Raw genomic sequence first — 18,636 nt, forward strand, 5'->3', positions numbered from 1 at the left:
ATTTTATTTTTGAAATCCGTGATTGACTGTAGACCCTACCCCATACGTCTCGTGTTTGAGACGTTGAATTGCAACTCTACTTTGTCTCTATACTGATGCTTTGCTTGTTTGATTGCCTTGCGGAGGGAAATCCTCAGCTACAGTAAATGCAGCCTCAAGATATATGGTTTGCAGTTTACATGGAGTCCAGTTCCCTCAGGGCCGTCGAGGTATCTACTTAGGGGAGGGGGGGTGTATGCACGGCTGTGACTATAATCGAAGAGAATTCTCTTGGGAGATAATGTGGACGGCATTTGATTGTAAGGAATTCTAAGGTCCGGTGAACAAAAGGACTTAAGTTCCTGTATGCTGTTATGATTATGCCCTGAGTCGTTAATCATAAGGCATACACCACCACCCTTTTTACCAGAAAGATGTTTGTTTCTGTCGGCGCGATGCATGAAGACACCTGGTGGCCGTACCGACTCTGACAACATGTCCCGAGTGAGCCATGTTTCCGTGAAACAGAGAATGTTACAATCTCTGATGTCTCTCTGGAAGGCAACTCGTGCCATATTTTCACCCACCTTGTTTTCTAGAGATTGGACATTGGGGAATAATGTACTCGAAAGCGGTGGATGGTGTGCTCACCTTCTAAGTCTGACCAGTAGGCCGCTCCGTGTGCCTCTCCTGCGGCGACCGCGTTGTTTTGGGTCAGCCTCTGAGATTATATCCCATGTCCAGAGTGGAGGTCCGAACAAAGGAACCGCTTTAGGAAAGTCGTATTCCTGGTCGTAATGTTGGTAAATTGACGTCGCTTTTATATCCAATAGTTCTTCCTGGCTGTATGTAATAACACTCGAGATTTTCTGGGCTAACAATGTAAGAAATAATACATAAAAAAACTAATTACTGCATAGTTTCCTAAGGACCTGAAGCGAGGTGACCATCTCTGTCGGCCCATCTTGCTCTCCAACTAGATCATGGGTATGTTCCATTGTGTCCACTCACTGTATTGTGGTGTTTGTGTTCCGTAGGCTCCAACTCAGGCATGGTTCTAGTTCTGGACCCCCTGGTGAGGAAAGAGGTCTCCGGCACTCTGCTGAACCACCCAAAGATCTGGGACCCTGAGACATCATCAGAGGTGGATGTGGTCCTGTCCCACCGCCAGTGCTCTGACTCGACATCCTCGGACCACACCCTGGCCCCCAGATCACGTCTCGACTCAGGAGCCTCAGAGAAGAGCCTGGGTCTGGGCTCAGCCTTCAGAACCAGGGTGGACTCAGGAGCGTCAGAAAAGAGCCTGGGTCCGGGCTCAGCCTTCAGGACCAGGGTGGACTCAGGAGCCTCAGAAAAGAGCCTTGGTCTGGGCTCAGCCTTCAGAACCAGGGTGGACTCAGAAGCGTCAGAAAAGAGCCTCGGTCTGGGCTCAGCCTTCAGGACCAGGGTGGACTCAGGAGCCTCAGAAAAGAGCCTGGGTCTGGGCTCAGCCTTCAGGACCAGGGTGGACTCAGGATCGTCAGACAGAAGCCAGTGTTCAGTCCACAGAGGCAGACTGGACTCTGGGGCCTCCGAGTCCCGCTTCAGACCGAGACTAGACTCTGGCACGTCAGACTCCAGCACGGGACCACCAGCCCCTCTAGGCTCTGAGACCTCTGACAGCGCAGGGCTGCTGTCACGGAAACGACTGGACTCTGGGACTTCTGACCTGAGCGTGGGTGTGTCTTCTGTTGAGCGGGGCCGTGTGGAAGAGCCAGAGGTAACCATGAGTAGCTCCTCCTCCAGCACAGATTCAGAGGCTGAGAGCACCAACCACCATTCATCCCAACCCCGCCAAGACTGCTCCACTACCAACTGTGATCAGCCTGATGGGGCCGTCCCATCCAGGAAAGCCTCAGACTCCCACAGTACCCTGCTCAATGGCAGTTCCAAGGGAAAAGGAGACATCCAGGAACAGAAGGTACACTCTTGTTTAATCTTCCAGTGTGATGCTTGCTGGTATGATCTGATGCGTCTCTAGGTAGAACAGGTGAATATGTAGGTATATGTACACCACTAGAGGGGGATGTTGAACAATGATGATGAGGCTACAATGTTCGCTCACTCTCCTAGTATCCCTCTCCTACACCTCTGATTCAGAGGGCTTGGGTTAAATGTGGATGACACATTTCAGTTGAATGCATTCAGTTGTGCGACTGACTAGGTATCCCGTTTCCCTTCCCTTTCCTTCCATCCCTCCCTCTATTTTGAAACACCAGTTCTCAGTACCTTCATCACGTCGGCAACTATAAATATCTCATCTTTCTCTGTATGTCTTTAATAGCTTTGTTAAGCACCTCAGAGCCGTGCCCAAGTCCTTTATTGTGCTCAACTGTTTCTGGTTCCCCTCAGATCTTTCTCCCTCACCTGCTGTCAGAGGGAGAGCCGCTCGGGCTGGCTAGAAATAGCCAAACACACAGGCAGGAGAATGCTGCAGCATTCTGAGTCTCTCTATTGTTTGCTCAAAGCTCTCATCAGGGACTTGGGTCACCATGACACCACGTCGTCGCCCTTATCGGGAGTGTTTACCCAACATAGGCTACAGGCTCTTTTATAGGGCCCTGCAATAATATGCTTGTGTTCTGTATGTTTACATTACGCTGTGGACGTTCAGGCACATCGTGGCCCCTTGATCAGCCCAAAAAAGAACAGAGACACAAACTTGTCTCCCTCGCTCTAAACACTGTTACATAATGCAAACACTACCCTGGTCATCTGTATGCGTGTGCATGTGGTTGCCACCATGACCAGTTTGATCCTCTATGCCCTCAGTGCCTTCTGCCATCCCATGGATCTGCACTATTGCCCTGTGATGCTTTACTGTGTTTTATTTTCACCTAAACTCTTTCTCTCTCTCTCTCATTTTCAGGTCAGAGATACTTTATTCACTACTCTCAGCAAAGCAAGCGATGCAGGTGAGCATGTTTACAGATAAAAAAACAAATCTATGTGTGTACAGTGCCTTTAGAAAGTATTCCTACCCCTTGACTTAATTGACACTTTGTTGTTACAACCTGAATTCAAAATGGATCAAATATATTGTTGTCACCCATTTACACACAATACCCCATCATGCCAAAGTGAAAACATGTTTTTAGAAATATTTGCTTATTGAAAACGAAATACAGAAATGTCTCATTTAAATACTGTTCCTATTCACACGCCTTTGCTATGACAGTCCAAATTGAGCTGCATCCAATTTCCTTTGATCACCCTTGAGATGTCACTACAACTTGAGTCCACCTGTGGCCAATTCACTTGTTTGGACATGATTTAGAAAGAAACACACCTGTCTATATAACGTCCCAATGTTAACAGTGCATGTCAGAGCAGAAACTATACCATGAAGTCCAAATAACTGTCCGTAGAGCTCCAAGATATTATTGTGATGAGGCGTATATCTGGGGAAGGGTATAAAACAATTTCTAGAGTGTTGACAGTTTGCAAGAGCATAGTGGTCTCCATCATTGGGAAATAAAAAAAGAAGGAGCTACTAGTCTATGCCTAGAGCTGAGAAAACGGGAAAGAATGACCTTTGTCAGGGAGGTGACCAAGAACCCAATGACCTCTGGTGTAGTCAGTTTCTATATTTCTTTGGTTATGCAAATTTGTTTATTATACAACGGGTGGGTCTAATCCTCAATACGGAATGGTTTAACCTCTCTGGTACAAGTGGGACGATAGCGTCCCACCTCGACAACAGCCGGTGAAATTGCAGGGCGCCAAATTCAAAACAACAGAAATCCCAGAATTAAAATTCCTCAAACATACAAGTATTATACAGCATTTTAAAGATAAACCTCTTGTAAATCCAACCACAGTGTCCGATTTCAAAAATGCTTTACGGAGAACGCACACCATGAGATTATGTTAGGTCAGCACCTTGTCACAGGACCGGGAAACCCTGCTTTACAGAACTTCACCAATCTGGGCTTTATGGGAGATTGGCCAGATGGAAGCCACTCTTGAGAAAAAGGCACCAGCTTGCAAAAAGGCACGTGAAAGACTTTGAGAGCACAAGGCAAAAGATTAACCAGGCACAGCTTATCACCCGTCTAACACCATCCCTACCGTGAAGCATGGTGGTGGCAGCATCATGCTATGGGGATGCTTTTCAGCAGTAGGGACTGGGAGACTGGTAAGAAGAGAGGGAACAATGAATTGATGAGAACCAGCTTCAGCGTGCAAACAACCATAGACTGTGGCAAAGATTTATGTTCCAACAGGACAATGACCTCAAGCATACAGCCATAGCAACGCTGGAATGGCTTCAGAACAATAATGTGAAAGACCTTGAGTGGCCCAGCCAAAGCCCAGACTTGAATCCCATTGAAAATCATCTGTGGAGAGACTTGAAGATTGCTGTTCACTGCCGCTCCCCATCTAATTTAACAGAGCTTGAGGAAATCTGCAAGGAAGAATGGGAGAAAATCCCCAAATCCAGACATGCAAAGCTGATACAAACATACTCAAGACGACTCAAAGCTGTAATCGATGCCAAAGATTATTCTACAAAGTATTGACTCAGGGGTGTGAGTCCTTATGTAAATGAGATATTTCTGTATTTCATTTTAAATATATTTGCAACAATTTCTAAAAACATGTTTTCACTTTGTCATGGGGTATTGTGTGTAGATGTGTGATTTTTTTTTTAAATGAATTTTGAATTCAGGCTGTAACACAACAAAATTTGGAATAAGATCATGGATTTTTTTGTCCTGTCAACTTTGTAAATTAATAGTTGAAATGAAATGGTGGACAATGTGCACAATTATCGATATATTTTATACTAGTTATCGTCAAATAATTATTTAAAGTCCCACCCATGGCTGCACCCCTGCCCAGTCGTGTGGAATCCATAGATTAGGGCCTCGTTAATTCAAATAAAATCAAATCAAATGTTATTTGTCACATACACATGGTTAGCAGATGTTAATGCGAGTGTAGCGAAATGCTTGTGCTTCTAGTTCCGACAATGCAGTAATAACCAACAAGTAATCTAGCTAACAATTCCAAAACTACTACCTTATAGACACAAGTATAAGGGGATAAAGAATATGTACATAAAGATATATGAGTGAGTGATGGTACAGAGCGGCATAGGCAAGATACAGTAGATGGTATTGAGTGCAGTATATACATATGAGATGAGTATGTAAACAAAGTGGCATAGTTAAAGTGGCTAGTGATACATGTATTACATAAAGATGCAGTAGATGATATAGAGTACAGTATATACATATACATATGAGATGAATAATGTAGGGTATGTAAACATTATATAAGGTAGCATTGTTTAAAGTGGCTAGTGATATATTTTACATAATTTCCCATCAATTCACATTATTAAAGTGGCTGGAGTTGAGTCAGTGTGTAGGCAGCAGCCACTCAATGTTAGTGGTGGCTGTTTAACAGTCTGATGGCCTTGAGATAGAAGCTGTTTTTCAGTCTCTCGGTCCCAGCTTTGATGCACCTGTACTGACCTCGCCTTCTGGATGATAGCGGGGTGAACAGGCAGAGGCTCGGTGGTTGTTGTCCTTGATGATCTTTATGGCCTTCCTGTGACATCGGGTGGTGTAGGTGTCCTGGAGGGCAGGTAGTTTGCCCCCGGTGATGCGTTGTGCAGACCTCACTACCCTCTGGAGAGCCTTATGGTTGAGGGCGGAGCAGTTGCCGTACCAGGCGGTGATACAGCCCGACAGGATGCTCTCGATTGTGCATCTGTAGAAGTTTGGTGACTTTGGTGACAAGCCAAATTTCTTCAGCCTCCTGAGGTTGAAGAGGCGCTGCTGTGCCTTCTTCACGATGCTGTCTGTGTGGGTGGACCAATTCAGTTTGTCTGTGATGTGTACGTCGAGGAACTTAAAACTTACTACCCTCTCCACTACTGTTCCATCAATGTGGATAGGGGGGTGTTCCCTCTGCTGTTTCCTGAAGTCCACAATCATCTCGTTAGTTTTGTTGACGTTGAGTGTGAGGTTATTTTCCTGACACCACACTACGAGGGCCCTCACCTCCTCCCTGTAGGCCGTCTCGTCGTTGTTGGTAATCAAGCCTACCACTGTTGTGTCGTCCGCAAACTTGATGATTGAGTTGGAGGCGTGCGTGGCCACGCAGTCGTGGGTGAACAGGGAGTACAGGAGAGGGCTCAGAACAGAACCCTTGTGGGGCCCCAGTGTTGAGGATCAGCGGGGTGGAAATGTTGTTGCCTACTCACACCACCTGGGGGCGGCCCGTCAGGAAGTCCAGTACCCAGTTGCACAGGGCGGGGTCGAGACCCAGGGTCTCGAGCTTGATGACGAGCTTGGAGGGGCACTATGGTGTTAAATGCCGAGCTGTAGTCGATGAACAGCATTCTCACATAGGTATTCCTCTTGTCCAGATGGGTTAGGGCAGTGTGCAGTGTGGTTGAGATTGCATCGTCTGTGGACATATTTGGGCGGTAAGCAAATTGGAGTGGGTCAAGGGTGTCAGGTAGGGTGGAGGTGATATGGTCCTTGACTAGTCTCTCAAAGCACTTCATGATGACGGAAGTGAGTGCTACGGGGGCGGTAGTCGTTTAGCTCAGTTACCTTAGCTTTCTTGGGAACAGGAACAATGGTGGCCCTCTTAAAGCATGTGGGAACAACAGACTGGGATAGGGATTGATTGAATATGTCCGTAAACACACCAGCCAGCTGGTCTGCGCATGCTCTGAGGGCGCGGCTGGGGATGCCGTCTGGGCCTGCAGCCTTGCGAGGGTTGACACGTTTAAATGTTTTCCTCACGTCGGCTGCAGTGAAGGAGAGTCTGCATGTTTTAGTTGCGGGCCGTGTCAGTGGCACTGTATTGTCCTCAAAGTGGGCAAAAAAGTTATTTAGTCTGCCTGGGAGCAAGACATCCTGGTCCGTGACTGGGCTGGTTTTCTTTTTGTAATCCGTGATTGACTGTAGACCCTGCCACATACCTCTTGTGTCTGAGCCGTTGAATTGCGATTCTACATAGTCTCTATACTGACGCTTAGCTTGGTTGATTGCCTTGCGGTGGGAATAGTTACACTGTTTGTATTCGGTCATGTTTCCGGTCACCTTGCCCTGATTAAAAGCAGTGCTTTCAGTTTCACGCGAATGCTGCCATCAATCCACGGTTTCTGGTTTGGGAATGTTTTAATCGTTGCTATGGGAACGACGTCTTCAACGCACCTTCTAATGAACTCGCTCACCGAATCAGCGTATTCGGCAATGTTGTTGTCTGACGCAATACGAAACATATCCCAGTCCACGTGATGGAAGCAGTCTTGGAGTGTGGAATCAGATTGGTCGGACCAGCGTTGAACAGACCTCAGCGCGGGAGCTTCTTGTTTGATTTAAATTGACTGATTTCCTTATATGAACTGTAACTCAGTAAAAATCTGTTTATTTTTTGTCAGTACCTGACCAAATTCACATAGAAATGTGTGTTATATATATATGTTATTCTCATCTAAGAAGCGGTAGATTTGTTTTATGTGCGCTAGTTCTATACTTACCATTATTACATTTTGTTTTTGCCTTTCAATTTAGATTTTGGACACCAGCTTCAATCAAAATACAATATTTTTGGTTATAGAAAATATATTTCAGTGGTTTAGATGGTACAATGATTCTCTACACTGTACTTGCTTGTTTTGCCACAGAAACTGTAACTAAGTGAACTATTAGAATTTTAGCCACCGGGAAATGGCAGAGCGATTTCTGCATAGTGCTTCTTTAAAATATTTCTGAGATATGTGATTTAGTTGTTTTATTTTCTCAAGCCTAAATGTTCAACAATGTTTTTGTGTGTGTGTGTGTGTACTCTTATCATTTATTGGACTGTACAAAATGTTCTGTACATTCTGTCGCAGTAAAAGGGGTGTCCATTCTACTCAGGAGCACTTCTACTTTCCAAATCCACAGAGTTTACACCCCAGTCATCGCTGCTAATTTTGTGGCCCTTAAAGCCCCCATGCAGTCTTTTTAATTGTGGTTTTAAATCATCACTCTGTCTAATAAATCACTCTGTGTGTTTATTTCATGAAAATATCTCCAATATATATTTTTTTATCATTTATTTCCCTGAGCCTCTTTTGGCCATTGGAATGCTCAGTCTGATCATGTGAGAGTTAGGAAACAAATTTGAAGATATTTACATACTCAGCCCTGATTTTGTCATTATGGGGTAATGTTTGTAGATGGGTGAGAAACAAAATCTATTTAATCAATTTTGAATTCAGTTTGTAACAAAACAAAATATGGATTAAGTCAAGGGGTATGTTATACTTTCTGAAGGCACTCTAGATGTAATAACCTGACATTTAAAGTGGGAGCCAGCCAGGATGTGTGCCTCATTACTTGTGCTTTACTGTTCAACTCCACCGGCAGTGTTGATAACATCACACCAGAGGACCTGTGAGCTGGAAGCCCTTGGTGCTGCTGAGTTATAGCTGTTTCTCTAATATCAAGACGCCCTGCTCCCTAAGTCCTATCAGTTGAATGGCTTCCATTCGAAGGAGCCTTCCGGGGCCAGCATGGCCGTATAGGGCCTTTCATACAGGGGAGGATGAGGGTGCACCGATAGAGGACAGGATAGAGATAGAATATGGAAGATACGAGTGCACAGGATCGTCTGTGTGTGTGTGTGTGCATGTTTGTCTTTTAACTCTCTATCCCATGTAAACACTGGTCTGTGTCCGCAAATGTTTTGCCTCCATAAGGGAGACGTTGTCTTTCGGCCCCTAGTGCTTCTTTAGAATCTCCTGTCTGTGGCCCCAGGCTCCTAAAAGCTTGTGATTCTCAAGCACACTAAATCGAGATTATTAAGCGGGAGGAAACTGCTTCCCTAAAAGAAAAAGTGTGTAGCTTTTCCCTGTATGTGTTGAAAGCAGACCATCATTTTACTGTACATAAAGGAACAGGAATCCAGAAACACTCAGGCAACCTAGACATCTGTCAGCTTATGGCCAAGCTGACGCACTGAGAATGAGGGAGGGCGAGTGAAGAAAAGGAGGGGGGCTGGAAAAAGGAAGAGAGAGAGAGAGGGAGTGTGAGAGAAGGGAAATAAAATCAAGGGATTTGTAGAGAGCTTTAGGATGAGGAGACAAAGGCAGTGAGTGTGCTGCTTTGAGTTTTGGGGATTTTAGTCATATTGCCCTGCTGAAGACTTGAAGAAATGTTTCCAGTCTTTGTGTGTCAGCTGTACCGGGGAGCTGGGTAATTAACTACTGAGTTTGTATTACTTGACTGTGTCTGTGGTCCTCTGTTCTTTGCTACTGTGTGTAAGTCATTTCCACTAATGTGCTGTCTGTGTTTTGCAGTGCCTGAAAAGAAGCCGGTTGTCTTGGCCCCGTTTGGCCGGGCTAACTCTGTGCGGGACCGTATGCGTAAGTTTACAGAGCCCAGCCCAAGCCCCAGTGTCCCGTTCCTGAAGAGGAGCTCTCAGTCTCTAAGGAATGGGACAGCCCCCAGTGCCCGAGTCCTAGGCAGAGCCACCGAGCTGAGTGAGGGACGAGCAGCAGGGCCAGTCAACCAAACAGCAATGACCACAGCAGTATCCATCAGATCCCTTACAGACAGGCACGGGAGACCCCATGTAGGTTCTACATCGTACTCTTCATCTTCCTCCTCCTCAGAGAACCTTGTCCAATGCCAGGGCACAATTCAGCCAGGGGGCGTGGCCACCAAAAATCTGCAAACCGCTGCTCAATCCATGAGCACTGTAGGCGGGGCGAAGCAGCCGGCTAAAAAGCTGCAGCACTCCTCGGGCATCTCAAAGGAAGACAAGACCCCAGGGAACCAGGGAGAGGCAGACCCCGACATGAAGACCTTCCTAACTATTGAGATCAAAGATGGACGCACCATCACCTCCTCCTCCTCCTGCTCCTCCTCCTCTTCCTCGAGAGGCAACCTGGCCTCCATGACCCCCATTGCCCAACGCGTCACCACCAACTCCCTGGGACAGAGAGCAGGTAGGAGCACTGCCTAATGGATGCTCGATAAACTTCTGGTTCCAGATTCTTTATATGTACAGACCATAGCTTTTGATAGATTTGTGTTAAATCCAAAAACAGAAGTTGATATTTGAAATGATGCGTTACCAGTGGTACCAGGCGGACTGAGTGCCTTGAGCCTACATCAGTCATAGACTTGCCTTTAAATATTTTTCTCCCTTTTAAATCTTAGAATAGATCAGAAAACATTAACAGTGGAGCCATTTTTCATCCCTTCAGCCCAGTGTACTGCAGCAGATCATAGGCACTGTGTCTGTTTGTGGAGACAGATAGATGTGTGTAGATACTGGATGTTTCCTGTTCTGTCCCAGCTCCACCTCTGCATGCTAATATCAGCCTTGAGATCAGGGACAGGGGTCAGTCCATAGAAATGGAATGCATTTGTATGGGTAAGTCAGCAGGGCTGAACCCCAGGCTGGGGACAGACCAGGGCCAGGGTTAGGGCCAGGGAGTGTGTGTGTGTGTGGGAGCAGGGTTCTGCTGTGGACGAGCAGCATTGTCTCTATGATGGGCAGGCACGCTGTGTGGAGGTGGAGGGGGTTGGAGGGTGGTATGGGATCAAGGACACACAACAATGGGCAATTATTGAGTAAACTGTATGGTCTAACAGCACAATACACTGTAGTCTTTCTGTTGCATTCCTGCAGAGTTGGCGACATCCACAACAGACTATGGTCTGTATACCACTCTGTAAATGCCATACAAACACTCACACTGTACTCTAGTACTTGGGCATACATTGTCAACACAAATGTTGAAAACAGGTGTTATCGCAAAACGTAACTTTATCCTACTCCTGAGGGGTATCCTACGAAGCAGGTTTTGAGGAGTTGGCAAGGTAACGTTAGTCAACTCTCAGTTCAACTTGGGATAACCAGTCATATGAAAGTGGCTCACCTTTTAGCCAGGTAAAGTTCTATGGCAAGAAATCCTTCAGAACTAACCTGCTTCGGGGCAGGCTAACTCGCGGCTAACTTCACTTACCCTGAATGGAATGACTGAGCCGAGAGTTGAGGACCAATGAAATCAGATTCTGACCATTGATTAAATATTTTATTAACAAAATGTTTTGTTTTTTACATGTTAAAATATATCACTTTACACATTTAGTAAACTTCACACAATGTAACACTTAAAAATATATATTGATATGAGTGGGGGAAAAGGTGCTTGTGCATTGATAAGCACACCAAAGACTGTATTAATGATAATAATAAGTAATAAAATAAAGACTGTATTAACGATAATAATAAGTAAAAAATAAAAAAATACAGACTGTATTAAAGATAATAATATGTAATACAATAGACTGTATTAACGATAATAGTAAGTAAAAAAATAAAGACTTAACGATATTAATAAGCAATAAAATAAAGACTGTATTAACGATAATAATAATAAGCAATAAAATAAAGACTGCACTTCTAAAAGCCTATTTCACACCATGAATTTGCAAGGTAACATTTCCATCATTTTGTTTTCGGCGCAAATTAAAATATGTTTCAGCATTATCTCAGTTAAGATTTTCAACGTTGAACTAGCCATCTGCGACATGCACGCGCAATTACAAGCCTGCTATTGTTAGCGGCAAGCAGACAAGCAATATCCACCTTCCTAATACGTACAGTATGAAGTCTGAGCTGGACACCTACTTGTCTGTGTATGTTTCTGTTCATCTTTTTGTGTATATGTATGTTAGTATTTTGATGTGTCTCAGAAGCGGCCTGTTCACAGCTGCTGTGGACATCTGTCCAAACAACCAGTCTTGTGCTCCAGCACTTTCCAACCACTAGGACCTCCAACCCAAACAGTTTACTTAAGACCCTGCCTGGAGCAGGACTATTACAGCACCCAGTCAGACTCTGATTAGCCCCCTCGCCTCATCTCCCTCCTCCCAGACCCTCTGACAGCTCCACTGGGCTTCTTCAAGAGGCCGGCGTTCAGCCCAATTTTGCTCTAATGCCTTTGGGTTCCTTTTTTGGAAGCTCTCTGCCACTGACTGAAGACCGGTTTGGAGAATGTCTTGTGTTCACCCAGCAGCTCCTAACAACAGTCCTGAGTGTACAGTACAGAACACTGGAATGGATCAAACAGGCACTTCTGTTTTACAAATGTGGTTAAACTGACATAGCTGCTGTCTTATGTGTAAAACAGTGTAAAAATATATACAGTGCATTCAGAAAGTATTCAGACCCCTTGACCTTTCCACATGTTGTTACGTTACAGCCTTATTCTAAAATTGATTAAATTCATTGTTTTCCTCATCAATCTACAGACAAAACCCCATAATGACAAAGAGAAAAAACTGGGTTTTAGACATTTTTGCAAATGTATTCAAATGAAAAATTACGGAAATACCTTATTTACATAAGTATTCAGACCCTTTGCTAAGAGACTCAAAATGGAGCTCCATTGATCAACCCTTATGTTTCTACAACTTGATTGCAGTCTACCTGTGGTAGATTAAATTGATTGGACATGATTTGCAAAGGCACTCACCTGTCTATATAAGGTCCCACAGTTGACAGTGTATGTCAGAGCAAAAATCAAGACAGAAACCACTCCTCAGTAAAAGCAGGTAGCCTAGTGGTTAGAGTATTGGGTCAGTAAATGAAAAGTTGCTGGATCGAATCCCCGAGCTGACCAGGTACAAATCTGTCGTTCTGCCCCTGAACAAGGCAGTTAACCCACTGTTCCCTGCGTGCCGAAGACGTGGATGTCGATTATGGCAGGCCCCCGCACCTCTCTGATTCAGAGGGGTTGGGTTAAATGCGGAAGACCCATTTAATTTGAATGCATTCAGTTGTACAACTGACTAGGTATCCCCCTTTCGCTAACCCTTAAAGGCACATAACAGCCCACATGGAGTTTGCCAAAAGGCACTGAAAGACTCTCAAACCATGAGAAACAAGATTCTCTGGTCTGATGAAACCAAGATTGAACTCTTTGGCCTGAATGCCAAGCATCACGTCTGGAGGAAACCTGGTACCATCCCTACGGTGAAGCATGGTGGTGGCAGCATCATGCTGTGGGGGATGTCTTTCAGTGGCAGGGACTGGAAGACTAGTCAGGATTGAGAGAAAGATAAACGGAGCAAAGTACAGAGAGATCCTTGATGAAAACCTGCTCCAGAGCGCTTAGGACCTCAGACTGGGACGAAGGTTCACCTTCCAACAGGATAATGACCCTAAGCACACAGGTTCACCTTCTAACATGAAAACAACCCCAAGCACACAGCCAAGACAATTCAGGAGTGGCTTCAAGACAAGTCTCTGAGTGGGCCAGCCAGAGCCCAGACTTGAACCCTATCTAACATATCTGGAGAGACCTGAAAATAGCTGTCCGTCGACGCTCCCCATCCAACCTGACAGAGCTTGAGAGGATCTGCAGAGAATAATGGGAGAAACTCCCCAAATAGAGGTGTGCCAAGCTTGTAGCATCATTCCCAAGAAGACGCAAGGCTGTAATCGCTGCCAAAGGTGCTTTTAACAAAGTACTGAGTAAAGGGTCTGAATACCTATGTAAATGTGTTATTTCATTTGTTCATTTTTTATAACTTTGCAAAAATGTCTAACCTGTTTTTTCTTTGTCGTTATGGGGGAAAAAACAATTGAATCAATTATAGAATAAGGCTGTAATGTAACAAAATGTTGTTACGTTCTGAATATTTTACGAATGCACTGTATATTTTTTTTTATTCATTTTCAGAATGGAAAAACGCTTAATGAACGTATCTATATATTGTTTATATAAATATAATATTAGAATACTATCAATCATCTAAATAAAAGCTAGACAGTCAGGGAGAATTTAAAATTGCCAAAACATTGAATTTAGCACTATTGATTTTATTATGTTTGAACAAAGGAACACAGCATTAGCCATGTCAAAATGCATAGAATTGCAGGAAATTAGCTTTAAAACGGCAACATTTTCTCTCTCCGCTCTATGAGAAAATGTGTAGGATTGCAGAAAATATGCTTTAAAACTGAAACTATTTCTCTTCATCTTCATGGAGAAATTTTGAGAATGGCAGGTAATTGGCTTAAATATTAAAGCATTTCCCTACACTGCCACGGTGGAGGCCTCTAAGATGTTCTCCACCGGGCTGACCGTACCCATTACCACGCCCCCCTGCCACACCCAACCACCTAAGCCCCTTTTTGATCCAGAAAAAAAACGTATTATGTTGGTCCCCAGTTTACTGTGTGTTGGTGTTGGTGCACAGGTCACATGACATTGTATGTGTGCAGAGAAAGATGGAACATGGGTATTAGCGGTGGCTAATAAGTATAATACAGGAAGGCACCATGACGGCTTATGTAAGTGAGGGATGGTCCCCTCATGGACACTCAGAGCCATATTCACATCATCATGTACAATATACCGCAAAGATGCTTTAGGGACTTGAGTCCATTTAACATGTAACTATTTATGGTTAAACACTGGTGGTGTGCTGTGACATTGTTTTATAGAGCTTTTAACACTGCAGCTCCATGTAAGTCTCTCACTGTATGGCTCTCTCTCTCTCCCTGGCAGAGTTGACCATGGGTCTGAGAGCGACCCCCTTCAAGACCCCCTCCAGCCTCACTTCTGGATCCTCATTCAAGGTACTGTAACACTCCACTCCTCCTGTCCTGGCAGAAACGCAGGGTTAAAGACACACTACAGCAATTTTTTTTATCCAATTGAAACACAGTAGAAGTATAAATACAGTAATGTGTAATGTGTACAGTACACACTGAAGGGTAAAACATATATATTTTCAGCAAAGCATTTTTTTGACACAACTGCAAACTTCAAGGAATAGGGCATTTAAGGAGATGGTCTGATGTGACGTCATCGGCCTCCCCACTTGCTTGACGAACAACAGAGGAGCAATAGAGAACAAAAAAGGAAAGCCCCCCCCACTTGTGCCATGACATGTCATACCTGGACCACCTATTGAGGTGTGCCTTTTGTTAAGTAAATCAGATGTTAAATGAGGTGAAAAGGAGACTGGAGTAGGACTTTAAATGACTGTAACATGTGTCAAACCTGAGTTTTGGATGTGATGCCTTTAAAAGCTATCAATAAATGTACGACTATAAGTTGAACAGTCATGGTTTTCCTCTTGCCTTAAAATGTCATACTTAATTCTATTCTATTCTTAATTAAAAATATATATATAATTGTTGTCACAAAGCACTTGCTTTGCCCCTAAAAGCAAGTGCCTCATGTGCCTAATAAGAGCGTGAGAGAGAGGGAGGGAGAGAGAGCGAGCGAGCAGGGCGGACGGGGTGTTTATCAAACAAAGAGTGTCCTTGTAGGGTATGAGAAACAGACAGAGAGGGAGGGAGGTGCACTGGGCACTTCATTCTCTCTATGCCCCATCCCATCCCTCCTGAGATGTATCTCTGCACCTCCCTACAGTCCATGCCACCTCCCTACAGTCTATGCCATCTCCCTACAGTCCATGCCACCTCCCTACAGTCCATGCCACCTCCCTACAGTCTATGCCACCTCTCTACAGTCTGTCACCTCCCTAAAGTCTATGCCACCTCCCTAAAGTCTATGCCACCTCTCTACAGTCTATGCCACCTCTCTACAGTCCATGCCACCTCTCTACAGTCCATGCCAACTCCCTACGGTCCATGCTACCTCCCTACAGTCCATGCCACCTCCCTACAGTCTATGCCACCTCTCTACAGTCCATCCTCCTCCCTACAGTCCATGCTACCTCCCTACAGTCCATTCTACCTCCCTACAGTCCATGCCACCTCCCTACAGTCTATGCCACCTCCCTACAGTCTATGCCACCTCCCTACAGTCTATGCCACCTCCCTACAGTCTATGCCATCTCCCTACAGTCTGTGCCAACTGTCTACAGTCCATGCCACCTCTCTACAGTCCATGCCACCTCTCTACAGTCCATGCCACCTCTCTACAGTCCATGCTACCTCCCGACAGTCCATGCTATCTCCCTACAGTCCATGCCACCTCCCTACAGTCTATGCCATCTCCCTACAGTACATGCCACCTCCCTACAGTCTATGCCACCTCTCTACAGTCTGTCACCTCCCTAAAGTCTATGTCACCTCCCTAAAGTCTATGCCACCTCTCTACAGTCTATGCCACCTCTCTACAGTCCATGCTACCTCCCTACAGTCCATGCTATCTCCCTACAGTCCATGCTACCTCCCTACAGTCTATGCCACCTCCCTACAGTCTATGCCACCTCCCTACAGTCTATGCCATCTCCCTACAGTCCATGCCACCTCCCTACAGTCTATGCCATCTCCCTACAGTCCATGACACCTCCCTACAGTCTATGCCATCTCCCTACAGTCTGTTCCAACTGTCTACAGTCCATGCCACCTCTCTACAGTCCATGCTACCTCCCGACAGTCCATGCTACCTCCCTACAGTCCATGCTACCTCCCTACAGTTCATGCTACCTCCCTACAGTCCATGCACCTCCCTCCCTACAGTCCATGCTACCTCCCTACAGTTCATGCTACCTCCCTACAGTTCATGCTACCTCCCTACAGTCCATGCTACCTCCCTACAGTCCATGCTACCTCCCTACAGTCCATGCTACCTCCCTACAGTCCATGCTACCTCCCTACAGTCCATGCCACCTCCCTCCCTACAGTCCATGCTACCTCCCTACAGTCCATGCTACCTCCCTACAGTCCATGCTACCTCCCTACAGTTCATGCTACCTCCCTACAGTCCATGCCACCTCCCTCCCTACAGTCCATGCTACCTCCCTACAGTCCATGCCACCTCCCTACAGTTCATGCTACCTCCCTACAGTTCATGCTACCTCCCTACAGTTCATGCTCCTCCCTACAGTTCATGCTACCTCCCTACAGTTCATGCTACCTCCCTACAGTTCATCCTACCTCCCTAAAGTTCATGCGACCTCCCTACAGTCCATGCTACCTACCTACAGTCCATGCTACCTACCTACAGTCCATGCTACCTACCTACAGTCCATGCTACCTCCCTACAGTCCATGCTACCTCCCTACAGTTCATGCTACCTCCCTACAGTTCATGCTACCTCCCTACAGTTCATGCTACCTCCCTACAGTTCATCCTACCTCCCTACAGTTCATGCTACCTCCCTACAGTCCATGCTACCTCCCTACAGTCCATGCTACCTCCCTACAGTCCATGCTACCTCCCTACAGTCCATGCTACCTCCCTACAGTCCATGCTACCTCCCTACAGTCCATGCTACCTCCCTACAGTCCATGCCACCTCCCTACAGTTCATGCTCCTCCCTACAGTTCATGCTACCTCCCTACAGTTCATGCTACCTCCCTACAGTTCATGCTACCTCCCTACAGTCCATGCTACCTCCCTACAGTCCATGCTACCTCCCTACAGTCCATGCTACCTCCCTACAGTCCATGCTACCTCCCTACAGTTCATGCTACCTCCCTACAGTCCATGCCACCTCCCTCCCTACAGTCCATGCTACCTCCCTACAGTTCATGCTACCTCCCTACAGTTCATGCTCCTCCCTACAGTCCATGCTACCTCCCTACAGTCCATGCTACCTCCCTACAGTCCATGCTACCTCCCTACAGTCCATGCCACCTCCCTCCCTACAGTCCATGCTACCTCCCTACAGTCCATGCTACCTCCCTACAGTCCATGCTACCTCCCTACAGTCCATGCTACCTCCCTACAGTCCATGCTACCTCCCTACAGTCCATGCTACCTCCCTACAGTCCATGCTACCTCCCTACAGTTCATGCTCCTCCCTACAGTTCATGCTACCTCCCTACAGTTCATGCTACCTCCCTACAGTTCATGCTACCTCCCTACAGTTCATGCTACCTCCCTACAGTTCATGCTACCTCCCTACAGTTCATGCTACCTCCCTACAGTTCATGCTACCTCCCTACAGTCCATGCCACCTCCCTACAGTCACATGCCAACTCCCTACAGTCCATGCTACCTCCCTACAGTTCATGCTACCTCCCTACAGTCCATGCTACCTCCCTACAGTTCATGCTACCTCCCTACAGTTCATGCTACCTCCCTACAGTCCATGCCACCTCCCTACAGTCCCATGTCAACTCCCTACAGTCCATGCTACCTCCCTACAGTTCATGCTACCTCCCTACAGTCCATGCTACCTCCCTACAGTTCATGCTACTTCCCTACAGTCCATGCTACCTCCCTACAGTCCATGCTACCTCCCTACAGTCCCATGCCACCTTCCTACAGTATATGCCACCTCCCTACAGTCCATGCTACTTCCCTACAGTCCATGCTACCTCCCTACAGTCCCAAGCCACCTCTCTACGGTCCTAGCCACTCAACTAGATGATGACACAGGGGTCGTTTCACAAAATGGGTGCCTTTTGCGTACCTATATTTTTCAGTAGAAATTGTGCACCAATATGGCATTTTAAAAGCCTGTTCTATAAATTAAGTGACCTTTTATATAGACCACATAGAGAATTCAATACATCTGCAAAATTCAGCAAATTCACAAGTCCCTCCGTCAACCCTGTGTCATTTCTAGGAAGATTTGAACCCACTTAATTCCAACATTTCACCATCATTGTAAAGCCCTAGATGCTCTGACAGTCATTTCTGAAGATTATTATT

General features: G+C 45.8%; 1 protein-coding gene across 8 annotated transcripts in view; it reads left to right on the forward strand.

The window, feature by feature from the left end:
- LOC109880121 (smoothelin) overlaps nt 1-18,636 on the forward strand; it is an 82,976-nt gene that overhangs the window by 39,025 nt on the left and 25,315 nt on the right. For all 8 annotated transcript variants that reach the window (XR_004209040.1, XR_004209034.1, XM_020472381.2 and 5 more), the window contains 4 exons: nt 1,017-1,939; nt 2,888-2,933; nt 9,332-9,982; nt 14,564-14,634. Coding sequence is in view for 6 of the 8 variants with exons in the window: in XM_020472381.2 (XP_020327970.1) it covers nt 1,017-1,939; nt 2,888-2,933; nt 9,332-9,982; nt 14,564-14,634 (1,691 nt within the window). In the remaining 2 variants the exon portion in view is untranslated. The remainder of the gene's footprint in view (nt 1-1,016; nt 1,940-2,887; nt 2,934-9,331; nt 9,983-14,563; nt 14,635-18,636) is intronic.

This window comes from Oncorhynchus kisutch, linkage group LG3 (genome assembly GCF_002021735.2).
Source record: "Oncorhynchus kisutch isolate 150728-3 linkage group LG3, Okis_V2, whole genome shotgun sequence".
Taxonomy (NCBI): Eukaryota; Metazoa; Chordata; class Actinopteri; order Salmoniformes; family Salmonidae; genus Oncorhynchus; species Oncorhynchus kisutch.